Source organism: Hevea brasiliensis, chromosome 4 (genome assembly GCF_030052815.1).
Source record: "Hevea brasiliensis isolate MT/VB/25A 57/8 chromosome 4, ASM3005281v1, whole genome shotgun sequence".
Lineage (NCBI taxonomy): Eukaryota > Viridiplantae > Streptophyta > Magnoliopsida > Malpighiales > Euphorbiaceae > Hevea > Hevea brasiliensis.
Window position 1 is genome coordinate 5,847,234 of NC_079496.1, and position 19,751 is coordinate 5,866,984.

The 19,751-nt window shown below is 36.1% G+C and overlaps 1 protein-coding gene and 1 non-coding gene across 2 annotated transcripts; one reads left to right on the forward strand and one right to left on the reverse strand.

Moving 5' to 3' along the window:
- Window positions 1-3,237: 3,237 nt before the first annotated feature.
- Window positions 3,238-3,344, forward strand: LOC131179592 (small nucleolar RNA R71). The gene has a single exon (XR_009148482.1). It is a non-coding gene; the product is annotated as a small nucleolar RNA R71 (small nucleolar RNA).
- An 11,458-nt stretch (window positions 3,345-14,802) lies between these two features.
- Window positions 14,803-15,369, reverse strand: LOC131179105 (uncharacterized). The gene has a single exon (XM_058144820.1). The coding sequence runs from the start codon at window positions 15,367-15,369 to the stop codon at window positions 14,803-14,805; it is 567 nt and encodes a 188-aa protein (XP_058000803.1).
- Window positions 15,370-19,751: the final 4,382 nt, after the last annotated feature.

Sequence of the window (19,751 nt, forward strand, 5' to 3'; positions counted from 1 at the left end):
AATTCCTTTTCAATTGTTGCATAATTTGTTTGGGCCTCATCCAGTGTTCTACTAGCATAATAAATAGCATAAGTCTTTTTGTCCTTTCTTTGACCAAGAACAGCTCCAATTGCATAGTTGCTAGCATCACACATGATTTCAAAAGGTAGGTTCTAATCAGGTGGTTGCATGATTGGTGCAGTGATAAGAGCTTGCTTCAACCTGCAGAAGGCATCCAAACACTCTTGGTCAAATACAAATGGTATGTCATGACTTAACAAATTAGACAAAGGTTTGGTTATTTTAGAAAAATCCTTGATAAAGTGTCTATAGAACCAGGCATGTCCTAGAAAACTTCAAATTCCCTTGACATTGGTAGGAGGAGCCATCTTCTCTATCACTTCAACCTTGGTTTTATCAACTTCTATTCCTCTCTTAGACACCAGATGTCCAAGCACTATCCCTTCCTGAACCATGAAATGACTTTTCCCAGTTTAACACAAGGTCAGTATCTGCACATTGCTGCAAAACTTTAGAAAGGTTAGCCAAGCATATGTCAAATGAAGATCCATAAACAGAAAAATCGTCCATAAAAACCTCCATTATATCTTCAATGAAATCTGAGAAGATTGCCATCATGCACCTTTGAAAAGTGGCTGGTGCATTACACAACCCAAATGGCATCCTCCTATAAGCAAAGGTTCTATATGGACAAGTAAAAATGGTTTTCTCTTGATCATTTGGATGGATAGGGATTTGAAAAAAACCTGAATATCCATCTAGATAGCAAAAATAAGAATGCCTGGCCAATCTTTCTAACATTTGATCAATGACGGGAAGTGGAAAATGATCTTTTATAGTGGCTATATTTAATTTTCTGTAATCTATGCACATTCGCCAACTAGTCACTGTTCTGGTGGGAATTAATTCATTATTTTCATTTTTGACCACTGTCATTCCACCCTTTTTTGGGACAACATGTACTGGGCTCACCCAAGTACTGTCTGAGATAGGGTATATGATCCCTGCATCTAGCAACTTCAAAATTTCCTTTTTAACAACTTCTTTCATATTTGGGTTCAACCTCCTCTGATGTTCAATAGATGGCTTACAATTTTCTTCCAAAATAATTCTGTGCATGCAAAAGTGTGGGCTTATTCCCTTAATGTCATCTATGGTATATCCTAAAACTTTCCTAAATTGCCTCAACACTCTTAACAACTTATCAGCCTCTAAGATACTCAAGTTTGCATTTACAATTACTGGATAAGTGTTATTAGTGCCAAGAAATTCATACCTGAGCTGAGAAGGAAGTTGCTTAAGTTCTACCTTAGGTGCATCTTCTTCCTTGAATGATGGTTGCTTGATTCGACTTTTTCCTTTTGTGTGAGTTGAAAAACTGGAGCAGAAATGAATGGTGGACTACCCTCTAGATGTTGAGCATATGCAGCCATATGAGGGTTGTCATAGTCTATGCCTCCTCCATGAACTAAACAATTTTCAAGTGGATCTTCTGGATATTTCTTTCTGAAGTGTTCTTCAACCAGCTCATCAATGATATCAATTCTCAAGCAAGTATCAGCTTCAGAATGATGCTTCTTCATAGTGTTATTAATATTGAAAACCAATTGATCTTCACCAACTCTAAGAGTCAATTTTTCTCCCTTAACATCAATCAATGCTCCTGCTGTAGCTAGAAAGGGTCTTCCCAAGATGATTGGGATATTAGAATCTTCCTCCATGTCCAAAATGACAAAGTCAATAGGTATATAGAACTTTTCAACCTTTAGAAGCACATTCTCCAAAATCCCTTCAGGATACTTAATTGATCTGTCAGCTAACTGAAGCGAAATGTGGGTTGGCTTAAGATCTCCCATATTGAGCTTCTCATAAATGGAGAGGGGCATGAGGCTAACACTAGCCCCTAAATCACATAAAACTTTTGTAGAACATGATTCTCCAATGTGACATGGAATTGAAAAACTCCTTGGATCCTTGAGCTTTGGAGGAAGTTTCCTTTGGAGGATAGCACTACATTCTTTTGTCAAAGCTACAGTTTCATGGTCTTCAAGTCTCCTCTTGTTTGAGAGAATTTCTTTTAAAAATTTTTCATAAGAGGGCATTTGTGAAAGAGCATCAATAAAAGGCACATTTATGTATAGCTTCTTCAAAACCTCTAAGAACTTCCCAAATTGCTTATCAAGCTTGGCTTTTTGAAATCTTTGTGGAAAGGGAAGCTGTGGTTTGTAGGGTTCTGGAAGTATATACTTCTCTTCCTTCTCTTCAATTTTCTCTTTACATTTTTCTGCACTCTCTTTTTTTTCATCTCCCTCGACATCTTTCTCATTTTCTCTCTTCTCACTATTTTCACTTTTCTCATTTTTTTCGCTCTTCTCATTATTTACAACTTTCCCACTTCTTAAAGTAATAGCTTGACACTGCTCTCTTGGGTTTTCTGGTTGACTTGGAAGCTTTCCAAAAGACTTGGTACTTGAGGAAGATGCTTGTTGTGCAATCTGATTTTCCAACATTCTGTTATGTGTTTGCATCTGTTCTAACCTTGCTTTCATCTCTCTCATCTCCTCATCATGCTTATTTTGGTTAGCAAGAATCTGTTGTAATAAAGCTTATGTGGTGGAACTTTGTTCTTGCTGTTTTGGTGGAGGATTCATATTTTTCTGCTGAAAATTAGGCAATGGTTGCTTATTTTGCTGATATGGAATTCCTTGTTGCCGTTGTGGTTGAAAATTCTGATTTGGAACTTGACTTTGCTGATTTCTCCATGAAAAGTTGGGATGATTCCTCCAAGTTGGATTATAAGTTTGAGAGTAAGGATTCCCCATTTGTTTGTTTCCATAGTTACCAATATATGCTGCTTGCTCTCCATAATCTACTCCACAGCTGGTAGTTCCTTCTGCATAACCAACTTGTTGTGAACTTCCAGATGATGATGATGAACTAACCAACATACTCAAATCTTCCATCTTCTTAGCCAAAACATTTGTAAGTGCATCAAACTTTGCATTAATCATATTGAATGGATCAAGGTCATACATTCTAGCAGCTTGCCTCTTTTGAGTTGGAGCTGGTCCTCTTGGAGTACTCCAAAGATGAGTATTCTTTGCAATATTCTCCAATAGCTCATAAGCTTCATCTTCATGCTTTATAATAAATTCTCCTCCTGTTTGAGCATCAATAATCCCTCTAATTGCAGGAGTAACATTTGTGTAGAAATTCTGGTGTATCATCCATTTCGGAATGGCATGATGTGGGCATTGTCTCTCTAATTCCTTCCATCTCATCCATGACTCATAGAGAGTTTCATCTTCTCTTGGTCTGAAAGCTGTCATTTGATTCCTCAATTCTTGAGTTTTTCCAGGTGGAAAATATTGTGTAAGAAATGCATCAGTAAGTTGCTCCCAATTTGTAATGGAGTTGTGAGGTAAAGAATCAAGCCAATCCAATGCTCTATCTTTCAAAGAGAATGGGAATAGCTTCAATCTTGCTGCATCATCAGACACTCCAGGTTGTTTTTGCATATCACAAATCATAGCAAACTTCTTCAGATGTGTGTGTGGATTTTCAGAAGGATGCCCCCCAAATTGAGAATTTTGAATCATTTGAAGAACTCCAAAATCCATCTTGTAACTATTTGCATCAATTCTTGGTCTTGCTATACTTTCTCTCAAGTCATCAAAACGAGGAAAAGCATGATCCATCATACTTCCCCTAGGCACATTAGTATTAACAACTTCTTCACCTTGGGCTACATTTTCATTGTTTCGATCATTTCCAACATTACCGCCACCAATTCTGATTCTTTCGTCAGCCATGTCTGCTTCTAATTCAGTTTCTCTCAATGCTTCTTTTCTTTTTCTGGTTTCTTTCTTGTTGGCTTTACAAAATTTCTCAATTTCAGGATTGAACAATAAGGATGTGTCACTTGTGCTTCTAGCTCTTCTCATAAAAGATTAAAAGTACCTGAAAAAGAACAAATAAACACAAAATGAAAAGATAACAAAAATAAAACTATAAACAACTAAAATAATCAAGAATTCAATCTTAAACAAACAACTCCCCGGCAATGGCGCCAAAAACTTGATGTGGCCCAACCGCAAGTGCACGGGTCGTACAAGTAATATAGAAAAGATATCGTTTCCACGAGGAGTTGTGTTAATGATTGAATTTTTGATATAAAAAGTTGACTAAATTGAACTATTTCTGAAATTAAAGCAATAAATTGATGGGTATTGGAGTATAAAATCTATATGTGCAAAATTAATAATCTATTCAACTATGTAATGATTTAACTAAAATTGCATCAATTTGAAATAAGCAAGTGAAATATGGCAAAATTTAAAATGGCAAGCAATTAAATTTGATTAGAAATTGACAATGATAAAAAGGCGATTCCGGAGTTCGGGATTTCATATTCGAGCTATTTTGGGATTTTTAATTTGGTTATCCAATCTTGTGGAACTTACGGGTTTTAAGGAGATTAATTCTTAAATCCTTTGAATACCCTTTCGAGTGAGACAAAGAGTGCCTTAATCAATCTAATCCTACTTTCGTGGAGTTAGAGTTAATTAAGACCCATTAGGTTCTTTAATTAATCTGTGAATCCTCTTAATCCTTAGTCTTTTTCTAGATCTAAGTTAATTAAGTTCAATTTCTTGATTATCTATCACAAGGCCTTCTCCTTTCGGTGCCTCAACCATGGATTAAGAACATTACTTAATAGGATCCTACACTAAGCATGTCATTAAGCACACAAGAAATGAATAAAACTCATTAAGACCACAAAATATGGATTACCCAATCAAAATCCACAAAATATCTCAAATATTACAACCCTTACTCCAGAATCAAGATAAAACTACTCACTACCCATAATATTTACAAGATATTCTGAGTTTAAATGGAAATAAAGCTTTAATCTAAGCTAAGAAATAAAAAGCTCAACACTAGAAATGTAGGAAAAATGTAAGAAAAGAAAGAAATCTCCAAATCTGGTTGGAAATGGTGTGGAAAATGATTGTGTCTCTTCAGCTGCTCCTCTTTCTCCTCTTCCTTTCCTTTTCTGCTCTCCTTCTAAAATGGGAAATGAGGCTATTTATAGCATTTTCTGACATGGAGCCCTAAAATGGTGTGTTTTAGGAGAGATTTTCTGAGGGAATCTTCTGCCAGCTCATTAATGAAATCTTTGTGGGACTGCATAAGTGGACTGCATAAGTTATGCAATCCCTTATGCAGTTTTCGGCTGTTTCTGGTTTACTTATGCGAAACTGCATGACTTGGCGCATAGGTTATGCACAATTCCGTGAGATTGCATAAGGGAGGCGTGAATCTGCATAAGCCATGCACTCTCCTTATGCACAATTCGGCAGGTATTGGAACAGTGTTTCTTCTCCTTATGCAGATCTGCATAGCTTATGCGGCAAGTTATGCGCAATTTGGTTAATGCATATTTCAACTTGAAAACTTGTTTTTGACATCTTTGGCTATAGAAGTCACTCCTCAATGGCAAAATTTCTTTTCAGACCTTCAAAAGCACCATTTTTCCTACAAAACAAAGTAAAAATTACAAGTTAATCCAAAATTGACAATTATGAAAAACTAACTAAATAACTAACGAAATTAGCTAAAAGTGACTAATAATCAAATAAAATGACTATGAAATTAAACCTAAATGATTATGCAAAATGTATGCATCACATCTTCCTACCTTGGTTCTTCATAATTTATCTCCTTTTGAAAAGTTATTTGGACAACCTCCTGACTATTCCATCCTTAAACCTTTTGGATGTGTTTCTTTTCTTCTTTTACAACCTCATGAACATACCAAATTAAAACCCCGTGCTCGTCTATGTTGTTTTCTTGGTTATGGCATTGAACACAAAGGGTATCATTGTTGGGATCCTGTTTCTAATAAGTTACGCATCTCTCGTCATGTTACCTTTTGGGACAATACTATGTTCTCTTCTCTTTCCAAATTTCATCACTCTGTCAATACTGACTCTCTATTTTTCACTGACTTCTCCAAAGTGCTGTTTCCAAATCCTGATCCAGGTGATTGCGATGTGCTCAATATTATCCCAACTACACCTGCCCCTGTTGAATCTGCACCAGTTGTTGATCCAGTACCTGCGCCTGCATCTCCTCCTAGCACTACTCTTCGTCATTCTACCCGTGTAAGAGAAACTCCTTATTATCTTTCTGATTTTCACTGTTACTCTACTATTGCAACCCTTCATGAGCCTCGTTCTTATAGTGAGGCAAGTACTGACCCTATTTAGCAGCAAGCTATGACTGACGAATTTCAGGCTTTAGAGAAAACTCATATTTGGGATTTAGTTGATCTTCCACCAAACAAAACCCCTATTGGTTGCAAATGGATTTACAAAATCAAGACCCGTTCTGATGGAACTATTGAACTCTACAAAGCTCACTTAGTAGCCAAAGGGTACACTCAAGAGTATGGTATCGACTATGAAGAAACTTTTGCTCCAGTGGCTCGATTAACATCTATTCGCAGTCTCTTAGCTATTGCTGCAGTTCGTAAATGGAAACTTTTTCATATGGATGTCAAAAATGCTTTTCTTCATGGTGATTTAACAGAAGAGGTTTATATGCATCCTCCTCCTAATTATCATTCTCCTCATAAGGTTTGCAAACTTCGGCGAGCCTTATATGGATTAAAACAAGCTCCCAGGGCCTAGTTTGCCAAATTTAGTTCCACTCTTGCTCAACTTGTTTTTCTCTCTAGTCCACATGATTCTGCATTATTCACTCACCGAACTGATAGTGGTATTGTTCTTCTGTTGCTTTATGTTGATGATATGATAATAACAGGAGATGATTCATCTGGTATTTCAGAGTTACAACATTATCTCAATCAGCATTTTGAAATGAAAGACCTGGGTTCTCTCAGCTATTTTTTGGGTCTTGAAGTTTCTCAAAATTCTAATGGCTATTATCTATCTCAAGCCAAGTATGCATCCGACTTACTTTCTCGAGCAGGCATCACTGATAGCAAAACAGTATCAACCCCATTGGAGCACAATTGCAAACTTACACCTCTTGATGGCACTCCTCTTGATGATCCTACCTTATATCGACAGCTTATCGGGAGTCTTGTTTATCTCACAGTTACTCGACCTGATATTTTATAAGTTGTTCATCTGGTCAGCAAGCTTATGTCTGCTCCTCGCTCAACTCATTTCTCTGCAGTACTTCGAATTCTTCGTTATATCAAAGGCACTCTTTTTTATGGTTTGCACTTTTCCGCTACCTCCTCCCTAGTATTATCTAGCTACTCTAATGCTGATTGGGCTGGTGATCTGACAGATCGTCGCTCTACAACTGGTTATTGTTTCTTCTTGGGTAATTCTCTTATCTCTTGGTGTAGCAAAAAGCAAACTGTTGTTGCATGTTTTAGCACAGAATCTAAATATCGTGCTCTTGCTGATGCTACATCCGAATTACTTTGGTTACGGTGGTTATTAACTGATTTAGGTATCACTCATTCTTCTGCCACAATGCTTCATTGCGATAATAGATGTGCCATACAGATTTCTCATAATGATGTATTTCATAAGCGTACCAAACACATCGAAATTGATTGTCATTTTGTATGTCATCATGTTGCTCATGGCACAATATGTTTGATTCCTGTCTCCTCTGTCAGCCAAACCGTTGATATATTCACCAAAACGCATCCTCTCGCTCGCTTTCAGGATCTCTTAAGCAAACTCAAGTTGGCACCTGTGCTACCACCTTGAGTTTGAGGGGGGGGGGTGTTAGCATACTTACAACAATTAGCATAATTATAGGAGATTTGTGTACCATAATTACAGCAATTAGCATGATTATGAGAGATTTGTGTAGCATAATTACAACAATTAGCATGATTATAGGAGATTTATGTAGCATAATTACAACAATTATTATTCTTATCTAAATTAGCTCATATTCTCATATTCTCATGTATAAATAGTTGTAATATCTTTGTAAATAAGATACAGACAAATACACAATCCTTTCCTTCATTACTTGTATGTTTTCTTCTAACATCTAGGAATTAAAACCTGTCTTATACTGGCATAGTGATTGAAGATTGTCAGCTTTTGCTAAATGAAATTCCTAATTTTTCTTTTAGTTTTGTTAAAAAATTAGTGAATCAGATAGCCCATGCTATAGCTAGAGATGTTGTTTCTATGTTTGATGATTTAGAATGGAGAGACGTAACCCTAGTGTTTCTTGAGGATGTAATCCATTATGATATGAGTTAATAAAATCCCTTTTTTTCTCAAAAAAATAAATACATACTTTGGGATTATTTAAGGCATAATTATATTAGGGCTATTAGTAAAAAAAAGCAAAATCTTTGTGTGTTTGGCGAATTTATCAAATCCTTTAATACTTGATAAAAATGATCAGAAATTTAAATTTTGTAAAAGTTATAGCCACTTTTACATCACTTGGCCTCCTAATCCATCTGAAAAATGTTACAACTTTTACAAAATTTGAATTTCTAATCATTTTTTTCAAATTTTAAAGGATTGGATAAATTCGCCAAACACGCAAAGGTTTGGTCTTTTTTTACTAATAGCCCATTATATTAAAAAAAGGGTTAAATTTGTGACTCTAAATCATAGGAAATTTGGAAAACATCCTTTTGAGAGAAATATTTCTTAATAGGATGGAGGGATATTTTTTTATATAGAGTAGAACTTAGCGTTATTTCTAAATTAAGTTAAATTCCTAACTAGATTAGGATTAAAAGGACTAACACTATAAATAGGAATATTATGAAGATGTTATTCGGTTTTCGCCATGAAAAAGGCCTTTTGCTAATGGAGAGGGGGCTCTCGCCTATTGCACAGAGAGGCTCTTGCCCATTGAGGAGAGTGGCTTTTGCCCAAGGTAGAATAGGCTTACCCATTGAGAGTGGCACTTGCCTATTGCAATCCTATAGAGGAAGGAGGATTCAGCCTAAGGTGGAGAAAAGCATAGTTCAAGAGGAAGGAACTATTGTCTATTGTAGTTAAAGACCCTTATTGTTATGTATAATGTAATTAAAATTGTAAATATATTGGATTATATTGAGAGAGACTAACTAATATATTTATGAGCTTATGTAGTGAGATTTTTTTTGGTGTAATTGGGTTGATAGATAGTTAATTTTGAGTTTATAATTGATGATTATTTTATTGATAGTGAAAGATAGCATGCTTGTGAATATAACACTATGTGAAAAGGGTGAACCACGAAAATTTTATTATTGTAATTTATTTGTTTTATTTATACACTCCCATAGTGTACAATAAAGCCCAATCTTTTTGCGTTTTGGTAATCTAAGCCAAATGTTTAAATTTTAGAAAAAAATAGCTATATTTCTAAAAGTTATTAAAATTTTATCTAATTTTTTTCAATCAAATTTTAAACTCTATTTTTGAACTTATTTATAATTACCACTGAAAATCCAACATTACCGCATTCATTAACTCTTTCATAATTTTATTTTAATAATCACTGAGTATCAAATAGTGATGAAAAATTATTAAAACTATCCAATTTGGTCAATGATTCATAATTTTGATACACCATGAACATTAAAGTGAAATTTAGAAGTAATTGATAGTATTGTTAAGATTGGATCAACTAGAAATTGAACTAAAAAATGTCAAAAAAAACTAAATAAAATTACAAATAGTTTTCAAATTTTTATAAAATTTTTGTGTATTTTGAAAGTTTAATCGATTTTATTAGATTAAACAAGATCGGATAAAATTACTAAAACGATATAATTTGGCTTTTTTTTTTTTTTTATCAAGAGGCCCTTATTTAATCACCATTTGGGACAAATTTAAGCTTAAACATGACAAGATAAAAACTGTAGAAATGGCAGCCGAGTGCTGCTATGGTGGAAACTAATTAACAAAGAAACTTTGGAAATGGCAGCTTCAATATTCTTCTTATTCTCCTTCCACATTAAAATTATAGTTAACACTTTAATCTTGTCAAACGACAACCCAGCAAATTAAGCAGCCCTTGCTACTTTGACAATGACTCTCACTAGTGGTGAATACTAAGTAGAGAGATAAGATTACCGGAAGCCAATTAGTTGCCACGCATTGATCTTTTCCTTTATTAAATCTATACTTTGGGACATATTTAAGCTTACACATAGCAATAAAGATAAGAACGGTAGAAATGGCAACCCTAGTGCTGCTATGGAGGAAATGATAAAACGATTTCATTAATTATTACTTTTCTTCATAGTTCACATGGAAACCACCAAAGAAACTGCGTGATATATATATATATATATATATATATATATATATATATATATATATATATATATATATCACTGGTTATATGAGCCAATCAGGTTTATTTATATCAAATTTCTTATTAATTTTTAGGGGTGTAAACCAACCGCAATTTGAAGAGTTTAAGTTGAATGTCGGTATATAAACTTATGCTTGACTTATTTAGAAAATGAGTTTTAAACGAGCCAAGCCAATCGAGTTATTTATCAGACTGAGTTTCAAGTAAGTTGACTTATTGATAGAGTGATTTTAGGTTTAAAGGTATGAAGTTCAAACTATATAATTTTGATTAACTTTAATATAAAAAATAACTTAATTTTTATAAAAAAATTAAATTTAAATTACAAATAGTTATATTTAATATATTTTATATATTTATTATTTTTTACAATATTCATAAATAAAATAATAAACATTTATAATTGAAAATAATATAATAAAATATAAAAACAAATATAACTTTCTTGTACAAACGAACTTATTTACCAGTGTATTTAATGAGCTGCACATTAATCAGCTCATGAACATGTAAATGAGCCACTTTGTAAGTTTTAATAAATCGAATACTATAAACCTCAAACACCACTCATTTATTAAATGAGTTTAAAAATTAAGGTCGAACTCGACTTATTTTTTAATGGAGCCAAACCTCAAGTAATTTTCAAACAACTTAATTCATTTATAGCCTTCATTTTCTAATTAAATTGAACCTCAAGTAGCTTTCGAACAATATAATTCGTTTACGGCTCTATCAATTATCCATTGGGATTTAATTATTTTTCAAGTGCGGTATAATTAGGCGAACAAGCACTAAGAGTGCTATCTGCTTAAGTCATTAAACCCTCTTTCCATGCAAATGCACAGTGCTTAATTTGTATATATAATAAACTACATAAAATTTAATTAATCTACTTCCACATGGACTTATCCACGAATATTCTTTTCAATCTCTAGGTTAAAACAATGTTATCTAACTGTTAGCACACCTAAAAAAATTATGGATCTGTGTATATATATAGCCTGTTCGCCCAAGTTTCTAATAAAAAACTTTGAACAAAGTGGAGAAAAACTGTCTTTATTCAATTCAAAAAGCACACACATTACATTAACTGAGCTCCTTTTAAATAGAGCTTTTGTAACAATAAAAGCGTAAAAGATGGACACCACTAAGTCCTTCCACTACTTAACTACTTAACAAAACCAAATGACAGCTGTTGCATAAGCTAAAGACTAGGACAACCAAAGTTAAAGCACGTGCAAAATAAATAAGATAAATTAAAAAATTAATTCAACAATCCCTCCCTTAAACTGAAAGTTTGCAAACTATCAGTTTAAAGTGCAGACACCGAGCATTTTTCTTAGCTTCTGAAATGCAGGCAACTTCAAAGGTTTTGTCAAAATGTCAGCTACTTGGTCTTCACTTCTACAATAGATGAGATCAAGGACTCCTTCTTTTGTAAGATCCCTTAGAAAGTGAAACCTCACATCTATGTGTTTGCTTCTCCCATGTAGAACGGGATTCTTAGATAGCTTAATTGTTGATCCATTATCATAATATATAGGAGTAGGTCCTTCTTGCTTGTACTGAAGTTCTGCCAGAATTTTTCGCAACCAGATTGCTTGACAAGCACACGCTGCAGCAGCTACAAACTCTGCTTCTGTTGTTGACAACGTTACAATTGATTGCTTCTTTGAAGACCATGAAATTGCTGCTGTCCCCATCATAAACACATAACCAGATGTAGTTTTTCTATCATCTAGATCTCCGGCATAATCGCTATCAGTAAATCCAACTAGACTTGATTCACAATTCCCATAGAACAACCCAAATTTAGAAGTACCTTGCAAGTATCTCAGAATTCTTTTTGCAGTAATAAGATGCATTTCTTTTGGATTTTCCATGTATCTACTTATTTTACTCACAGCATACATAATGTCTGGCCTTGTAGTGGTTACATACATCAAGCTACCAACAATATGTTTGTAAAGTGTGCTGTCAACACTATTTCCTGCAGGATCTTTGACAAGTTTCATTCCTGTATCCATTGGAGTACTCGCAGAGTTGCAATTTTTCATTTGAAATCTGTCTAGGACTTCTTCTACGTACTTTTCTTGAGAAATAAAAATGCCACCTGCAGATTGAGTCACTTCTATACCAAGAAAATAATGCATCATTCCAAGATTACTCATATCAAACTCATTCATCATAGACTCTTTAAACTTATCAATCATGCCCTTGTCATTACCAGTGTAAATTAAATCGTCTACATAGAGATAGACCATGAGCACCCTCCCATCATTCTCCAATTTCATAAAAAATGTATGTTCATAGGGGCATTTGTGAAAACCTTCTTTCAAGAAATAGGCTTCAATTCGACCATACCAAGCCCGTGGGGCTTGTTTCAAACCATACAATGCCTTTTTTAGTTTATACACTTTATGCTCATGTCCAACCTTAATATAACCAGGGGGTTGATCGATAAATACCTGCTCCTTGAGATCTCCATGTAAGAAAGCGGATTTGACATCCAATTGAAAGATTGGCCATGAATTTTGAGCTGCCAATGCAATTACCATTCTGATTGTGTCATGCCTTGCAACTGGAGCAAAAACTTCAGTATAATCAATCCTAAACTCCTGCTTGTAGCCTTTAGCTACTAAGCGCGCTTTAAGTTTATCAACTTCTCCTCTCTCGTTTAGCTTTGTTTTGTAAACCCACTTCACTCCGATGGATTTTTGGCCTTTTGGAAGTTCAACTAACTCCCAAGTATTATTTTTTTCAATGGCTGCATTCTCATTATCCATTGCCTTCCTCCATTTTGACTCTTTGACAGCATGTTCAAAAGTTACAGGATCACAATCTGCATACAAAGCAAAGTGACTAACCAAATCCTCATTAAAATTAACTCCAGTTACCTCATAGTCCTTCATCCATGCAGGCCTTTTTCGACTGCGAGTAGATTCAGCTTGTGCACTTGTTATTGTTGGTAGAATTTCAAAACTTGTTGGAGTTTCTTCACCAGTTGGAGCAATGTTTGATGAACTTTTAGTTGGCTGCACCTCTTCTTCAACTTTTTTGTCAAAAATAATTGGAGTTGGCTGCTGCCCACTCCAATCCCAAGTATTTTCTTCGTCAAAAACAACGTCTCTGCTAGTCACTATCTTTTCTGTCAACGGGTTGAACAACTTGTATGCTTTAGATGTGTCACTAACACCAAGAAACACACATTTTTCACTCCTATCGTCAAGTTTCTTTCTTTTCTCATCTGGAACACGTGCAAAAGCAATACAACCAAAAATTCGAAAGTAATCTACAGCAGGTTTTCGCCCACTCCAAGCCTCCTCCGGTGTCAGATTTTGGACAGCAAATGTAGGACTTCTATTTAAGATGTGAACACTCCATTTCTGACTTGGGCCAAAAGACTTTTGGAACTCTTCCCCTTGCTAACAAGCTTCTAACCATATTAAGAATGGTTCTGTTTTTCCTCTCTGATACACCATTTTGTTGTGGTGTATAAGCAGTTGTTAGCTCTCTTCGTATGCCATGGGCTTGACAAAAAACTTCAAATTCTTTCGAGCAATATTCTCCACCGCGATCAGTGCGAAGAGTTTTGATTGTCTTTCCAGCCTCATTTTCTACACGCACCTTGAAACTCTTAAATGCACCAAAAGCTTCTGACTTTTCCTGTAGAAAATAAACCCATGTTTTCCTACTGTAATCATCAATGAAAGTAATTAGATATCTTTTACCTCCATTTGAAGATGGTTTTATTGGTCCACAAATGTCAGAGTGAATCAGCTCCAAAACATTCTTTGCTCTCCATGATTTTCCTTGAGGGAATTTAGAACGATGTTGTTTGCCAACAACACAATCTTCACAGACTTTAGAAGGAGCAACAATTTGAGGAAGTCCAGTCACCATGTTTTTCTATTGGAGAGTCTTTAGTCCGCCAAAACTCAGGTGACCATAGCGAAAATGCCATAGCCAAGAAGGATCTTTCACTTCAACCATCAAGCAAGAATGAATACTTTCAATCTTCAAAGGGAACAACCTGTTTGAATTCATTGGAACTATAGCAATAGCTCCTCTCTTAGGGTCATATATCTCACAGGCACCATTTTTCAAAGTGATTACATAACCCTTTTCTTGCAATTGTCCCGCACTTAATAAATTGCTTTTTAAGTTAGGAACATAAAGTACATTAGCAATTGTTTCAACAAAACCATTCTTGGTTCTAATCTTAACATCACCCTTTCCCAACACATTCACAGTAGAACAATCACCAAAACGTACTGTAGAATGAAAATCTTCATTTAAATGAGAAAAGAATGACTTACTTCCACACATGTGGTTCTTTGCACTGTATCCACATACCAAATATCTGACTCAGATTTTTCATTTGCTTGAACAGCCATCAACAAAGTTTCTTCTTCATTATTTTCAGCAAAATTTGATTTCTCTCCCTTTTCTTTGTCATTGGATAGTTTAAATGCGACATTGAGCGGTAATGACCAAACTTATGACATCTGAAGCACTCAATTTTTGATTTGTCAAATTGTTGATCTCGACCTCTACTTCTGTTTTGATCATCATCACCTTAGAATTAAAATGCCTGCTGGTGTTTCCATTGCCTCGATCTCCCCTTCCTCTTCCTCTACCTCTACCCCTCCCTCTTGAATTTGAGGAATGAATAAAGGTAGAGGCCTTCAAAGCTTGCTCCTCCGTGATAGAACTTCGGTTCATTTTCTGCTCATGGACTAGCAAGGAGCTTTGTAATTCATCAAGAGAAAGCACATCGATGTCCTTTGATTCTTTAATTGAGCAGACAGCATAATCAAACTTCGGTGTCAGAGTACGCAGAATCTTTTCTACAATGGCCACATCTTCCATTTTTTCACCATGAAACCTCATTTTATTACTTATCTCCATGGTTCTTGCAATATAACTAGTAATGGACTCACCATCCTTCATTTGTAGGATTTCAAAATCCCGTTTCAAGGCTTGAAGCTGTGCTCGCTTTACTCTTGCTGAACCTGCATATTTCTTTTTCATTGAGTCCCAAATTTGTTTGGAAGTATCTTTGCATATGATAGTTTCCAAAATGGAACGATCAATGGCTTGGAACAAGTAATTCTTTGCTTTGAAATCCTTCAATTTTAGCCCTTCAATTTACGCACATCCGTTAGAGTTGCTCCATCTGCGATTCTCGGAATTCCAATCAAACGATTTGCCAGTACTCCTTCGATCTCAGAAAATTTTCCATCAACATGCTCCAATGATCATAGTGACCATCAAAACGAGGAATTGCTGCCTGCACAAAATTAGAATCTGAAGCCATGGAAAAAATAAAGCTGCTGCTTTAGTTTTGTTTTCTCTCCAAACTCACGTGTTTCACCTTTTAAGCACTCTTTTCTGCCCTTTTGACCATGGCTCTGATACCACTGATAAAATACTTTGAACAAAGTGGAGAAAAACTGTCTTTATTCAATTCAAAAAACACAAACATTACATTAACTGAGCTCCTTTTAAATAGAGCTTTTGTAACAATAAAAGCGTAAAAGATGGACACCACTAAGTCCTTCCACTACTTAACTACTTAACAAAACCAAATGACAGCTGTTGCATAAGCTAAAGACTAGGACAACCAAAGTTAAAGCACGTGTAAAATAAATAAGAGAAATTTAAAAATTAATTCAACAATTTCTAATGAGGAAGAAAACCTTTGAAAATAGTCTCATTCTTTGAGACCAGTACTGATGAGTATATGCACTTACGCATTTTAATGACAAATTAATTAGTAGCAATTAGAATCCCCTAATATATTGATAGAGATTCGAGGCAAATATTTTTGCCGATTTGGATCAAGCATCAGACAATGGGCACACCAGCTTTAATTTTTTAAGTTCTTTTTTGTGGTGGATAGGGCAGGGAACAAAGTAGTTGATTCATTCATCATGATGTCTTTCGCCATTTATCACTAATTTCCAAAGCCCGAGGAGTAAAAAATATCTGCTATTTTCTCATTTAATTAAGACAGTGATTATGAATAATCCCATCACTAAAACGTAATAAATTATCTTCACACTCACACATTATTTATTTGGATAAAAAAATGGATTCATAATTAATCCAGCAAACATGGTTTCGTATTGATAATAGTATTGTTTCATACACCAACGATAATTAACTACATTGCAAGAGCATACCACGCAGAGAGAAATGCTGATAAGCTACATGGATAGTATCACATGTAAAAGGCAACAATATTTAAATACCAACTCTTATTCCTATCTATATGTGTGTAACTACTATAACCATCCATGCCATATTATACCCATACGCACTCATCAGTCGGCTGATGGTGGTTTGTGAGGTAGCTTCAACTTTTGTTGTGGCTTGTACTCTGGTGATGGTTTCTGATCACCCTTACTCTTGGGAGGCTTTTTTAATGGGATTGTTTATGTTTTAGTGATGGCTTCTTCCTTTTACCTATGGAGGCCCTTGTTCATGACTGCATTGGTTATTTTTATAACAAGCACGTAAATCTAAAGCACACACACAAATCGCACAATCACACAGTATTGAAAAGAGAAGAAGAATAACACATGATTTAACGTGGTTCAACCGTAAGGTCTACGTCCACGGGCAAGACAAGAGAAAAAGTTTCACTATAATGAAAAAAGCAAGATACAATTAATCAAAACTCTCAAACTCTAAAATTAGTATATTTCCCGAATATCTCATAACTCTACTGTAAAAGGTAGAATATTACAATATTTATACTAGTCCATGCCTTGGGGCGTTGCCCTCGCACCCTCAAGGAGATCAATGGTGGGTTTCAAGCCCGGACCTATCGGCCGTGCCCTCCATTACCACCACATATCTCACTTTTTATCCCAATCGGGTCGCAACATGAAACTTTCAGGTTAGGTCACAAATTCGGACCCATGAAAACATATCCAAAAATTCAAGCCACAAAAAATAACAATTCTTCCCCTTGGCTTGAATTCTCTCAATCATCAATAAAACAACCACAAAAAACTCTCTGTCTTGCCATATGCCCTTGCAAGGGTGCTACTAGGGGTGAGTATTCGGTTCAAATCAAATCGAACTGAACTGAATTAAATTATCAAAACCAAATTACTATATTTAGAACCGAATCGAACTGAAATAAATGAAAAATTGAATCGAACCGAACTGCTCTATTTCGGTTTGGTTCAGTTCAAACCGATCGGTTTCGAATTTTGCTTGATTTTTTAAATTAGACTTGATAAGTTATTTGGTTTGATTTTAACCTTAGTTTGAAACTAATAATCATTAATTAATGAAATTTAGCAATTTATATATATAAAATTATATATAATTCATAAATTCCCAATAAAAATAAATTAATTCAAAAATAAAAAATATTATTCGGTTCGGTTCGGTTCAAACTGATTTTTTTCTCCAAAATCGAACCGAACCCAAATAATCGAATTTTTTAAAATACAAAATCGAATCGAACCAAATTACATTAAAAACCTAAACGAATTACCGAATTTAAGGCGGTTCGGTTCGGTTTTTTGGTTTAAACCGAATAGTGCTTACCTCTAGGTGCTACTGAGCATTACAAATACTAACCAAGTCTAGGCAATGCCTAAACTTGCTGACTGGAACTCTCTTGGTTATCATATCTGCTGGATTATAATGTGTAGAGACTTTCTGTACAACTACAGTCCCCTAAGATACAATGTCCCGAATGAAGTGATATCTGACATCAATGTGCTTAGTTCGCTCATGGTACATCTAATTTTTTGTGAGACGTATTGCACTCTGGCTGTCACAAAATACCGTTGCCTTGTTCTGTATCAACTCAAGATCACCCATCAAACCTTGTAAGCATAAAACTTCCTTTACTACCTCTGCTAAGGCCATATGTTCAGCCTCTATGGTAGACAAAGCAACTGTAGCTTGCAATGTTGCCTTCCAACTTATAACACTTTCAGAAAAAGTAAACAAATAACCTGTCAAAGATCTTCTCTTGTCTAAGTCCCCTGCAAAATCTAAATCCACATAGCCAACAACTGAATCACTCATCTTAGCCCTGTCAAATGTCAGACCAACATCTGTAGTACCCTTCAAATACCTCAAAATCTATTTCACTACCTGTCAATGCTCTTTCCTAGGACACGCCATGTATCTTGTAACACCCTAGGCAAATCCCACATCGACAAAACACGAGAGAGATGCTGGGTTCCTAAGTTAACAGTTCGTGTATTCCCTATTTGACCCGTGAGGCGGACAATATCACTAATTAGTGGTAGTTACATTTGTGGTCGGTAGCTGCTCGCGTGCAACCTTGAGCGATGGTGGGGCAAACCTTAGTGACGCCGAGTGAGTCCCATAAGGGGTGGATTGTAACACCACATAGGCAAATCCACACAAAACACGGAGAGAGATCGGGTTCATAAGTTGACGTTCGTAACCCTATTGATGCGTTTTAAAACCGTGAGGGAGGGCCCGAGAGCCCACCCACTAGTGATATTGTCCGCTCGGGCCAAGCCCTCACGGTTTTAAACGCATCAATAGGGGTTACGAATCACAACTTATGAACCCAAAGATCTCTCCCGTGTTTTGTCGATGTGGGATTTGCCTAGGTGTTACAATCCACCCCTTATGGGACTCGGCGTCTCGCCAAGTTTGCCCCACCATCGCTCAAGGTTGCACGCGAGCGGCTCGATACCACAAATGTAATGGCCCTACCACTAGTGATATTGTCCGCTCGGCTAAAGCCCTCACGGTTTTAAAACGCGTCAATAGGGGTTAGGAACCTCCATCTTATAAACCCAGCATCTCTCCCGTGTTTTGTCGATGTGGGATTTGCCTAGGGTGTTACAATCCACCCCCCTTATGGGACTCAGCGTCCTCGCTGTCGCTGAGGTTTGCCCCACCATCGCTCAAGGTTGCACGCGGAGCAGCTCTGATACCACAAATGTAATGGCCCAGCCCACTAGTGATATTATCCGCTCTGGGCCGATGCCCTCACGGTTTTAAAATGCGTCACTAGGGGTTACGAACTATCAATTTATAAACCCAGCATCTCTTCCATGTTTTGTCGATATGGGATTTGCCTAAGGTGTTACAATCCACCCCCCTTATGGGACTCAGCGTCCTCGCTGAGGTTTGCCCCACCATCGTTCAAGGTTGCACGCGGAGCGGCTCTGATACCACAAATGTAATGGCCCGGCCCACTAGTGATATTGTCCGCTCTGGGCTAAAGCCCTCACGGTTTTAAAACGCGTCAATAGGGGTTAGGAACCTCCATCTTATAAACCCAGCATCTCTCCCGTGTTTTGTCGATGTGGGATTTGCCTAGGGTGTTACAATCCACCCCCCTTATGGGACTCAGCGTCCTCGCTGTCACTAAGGTTTGCCCCACCATCGTTCAAGGTTGC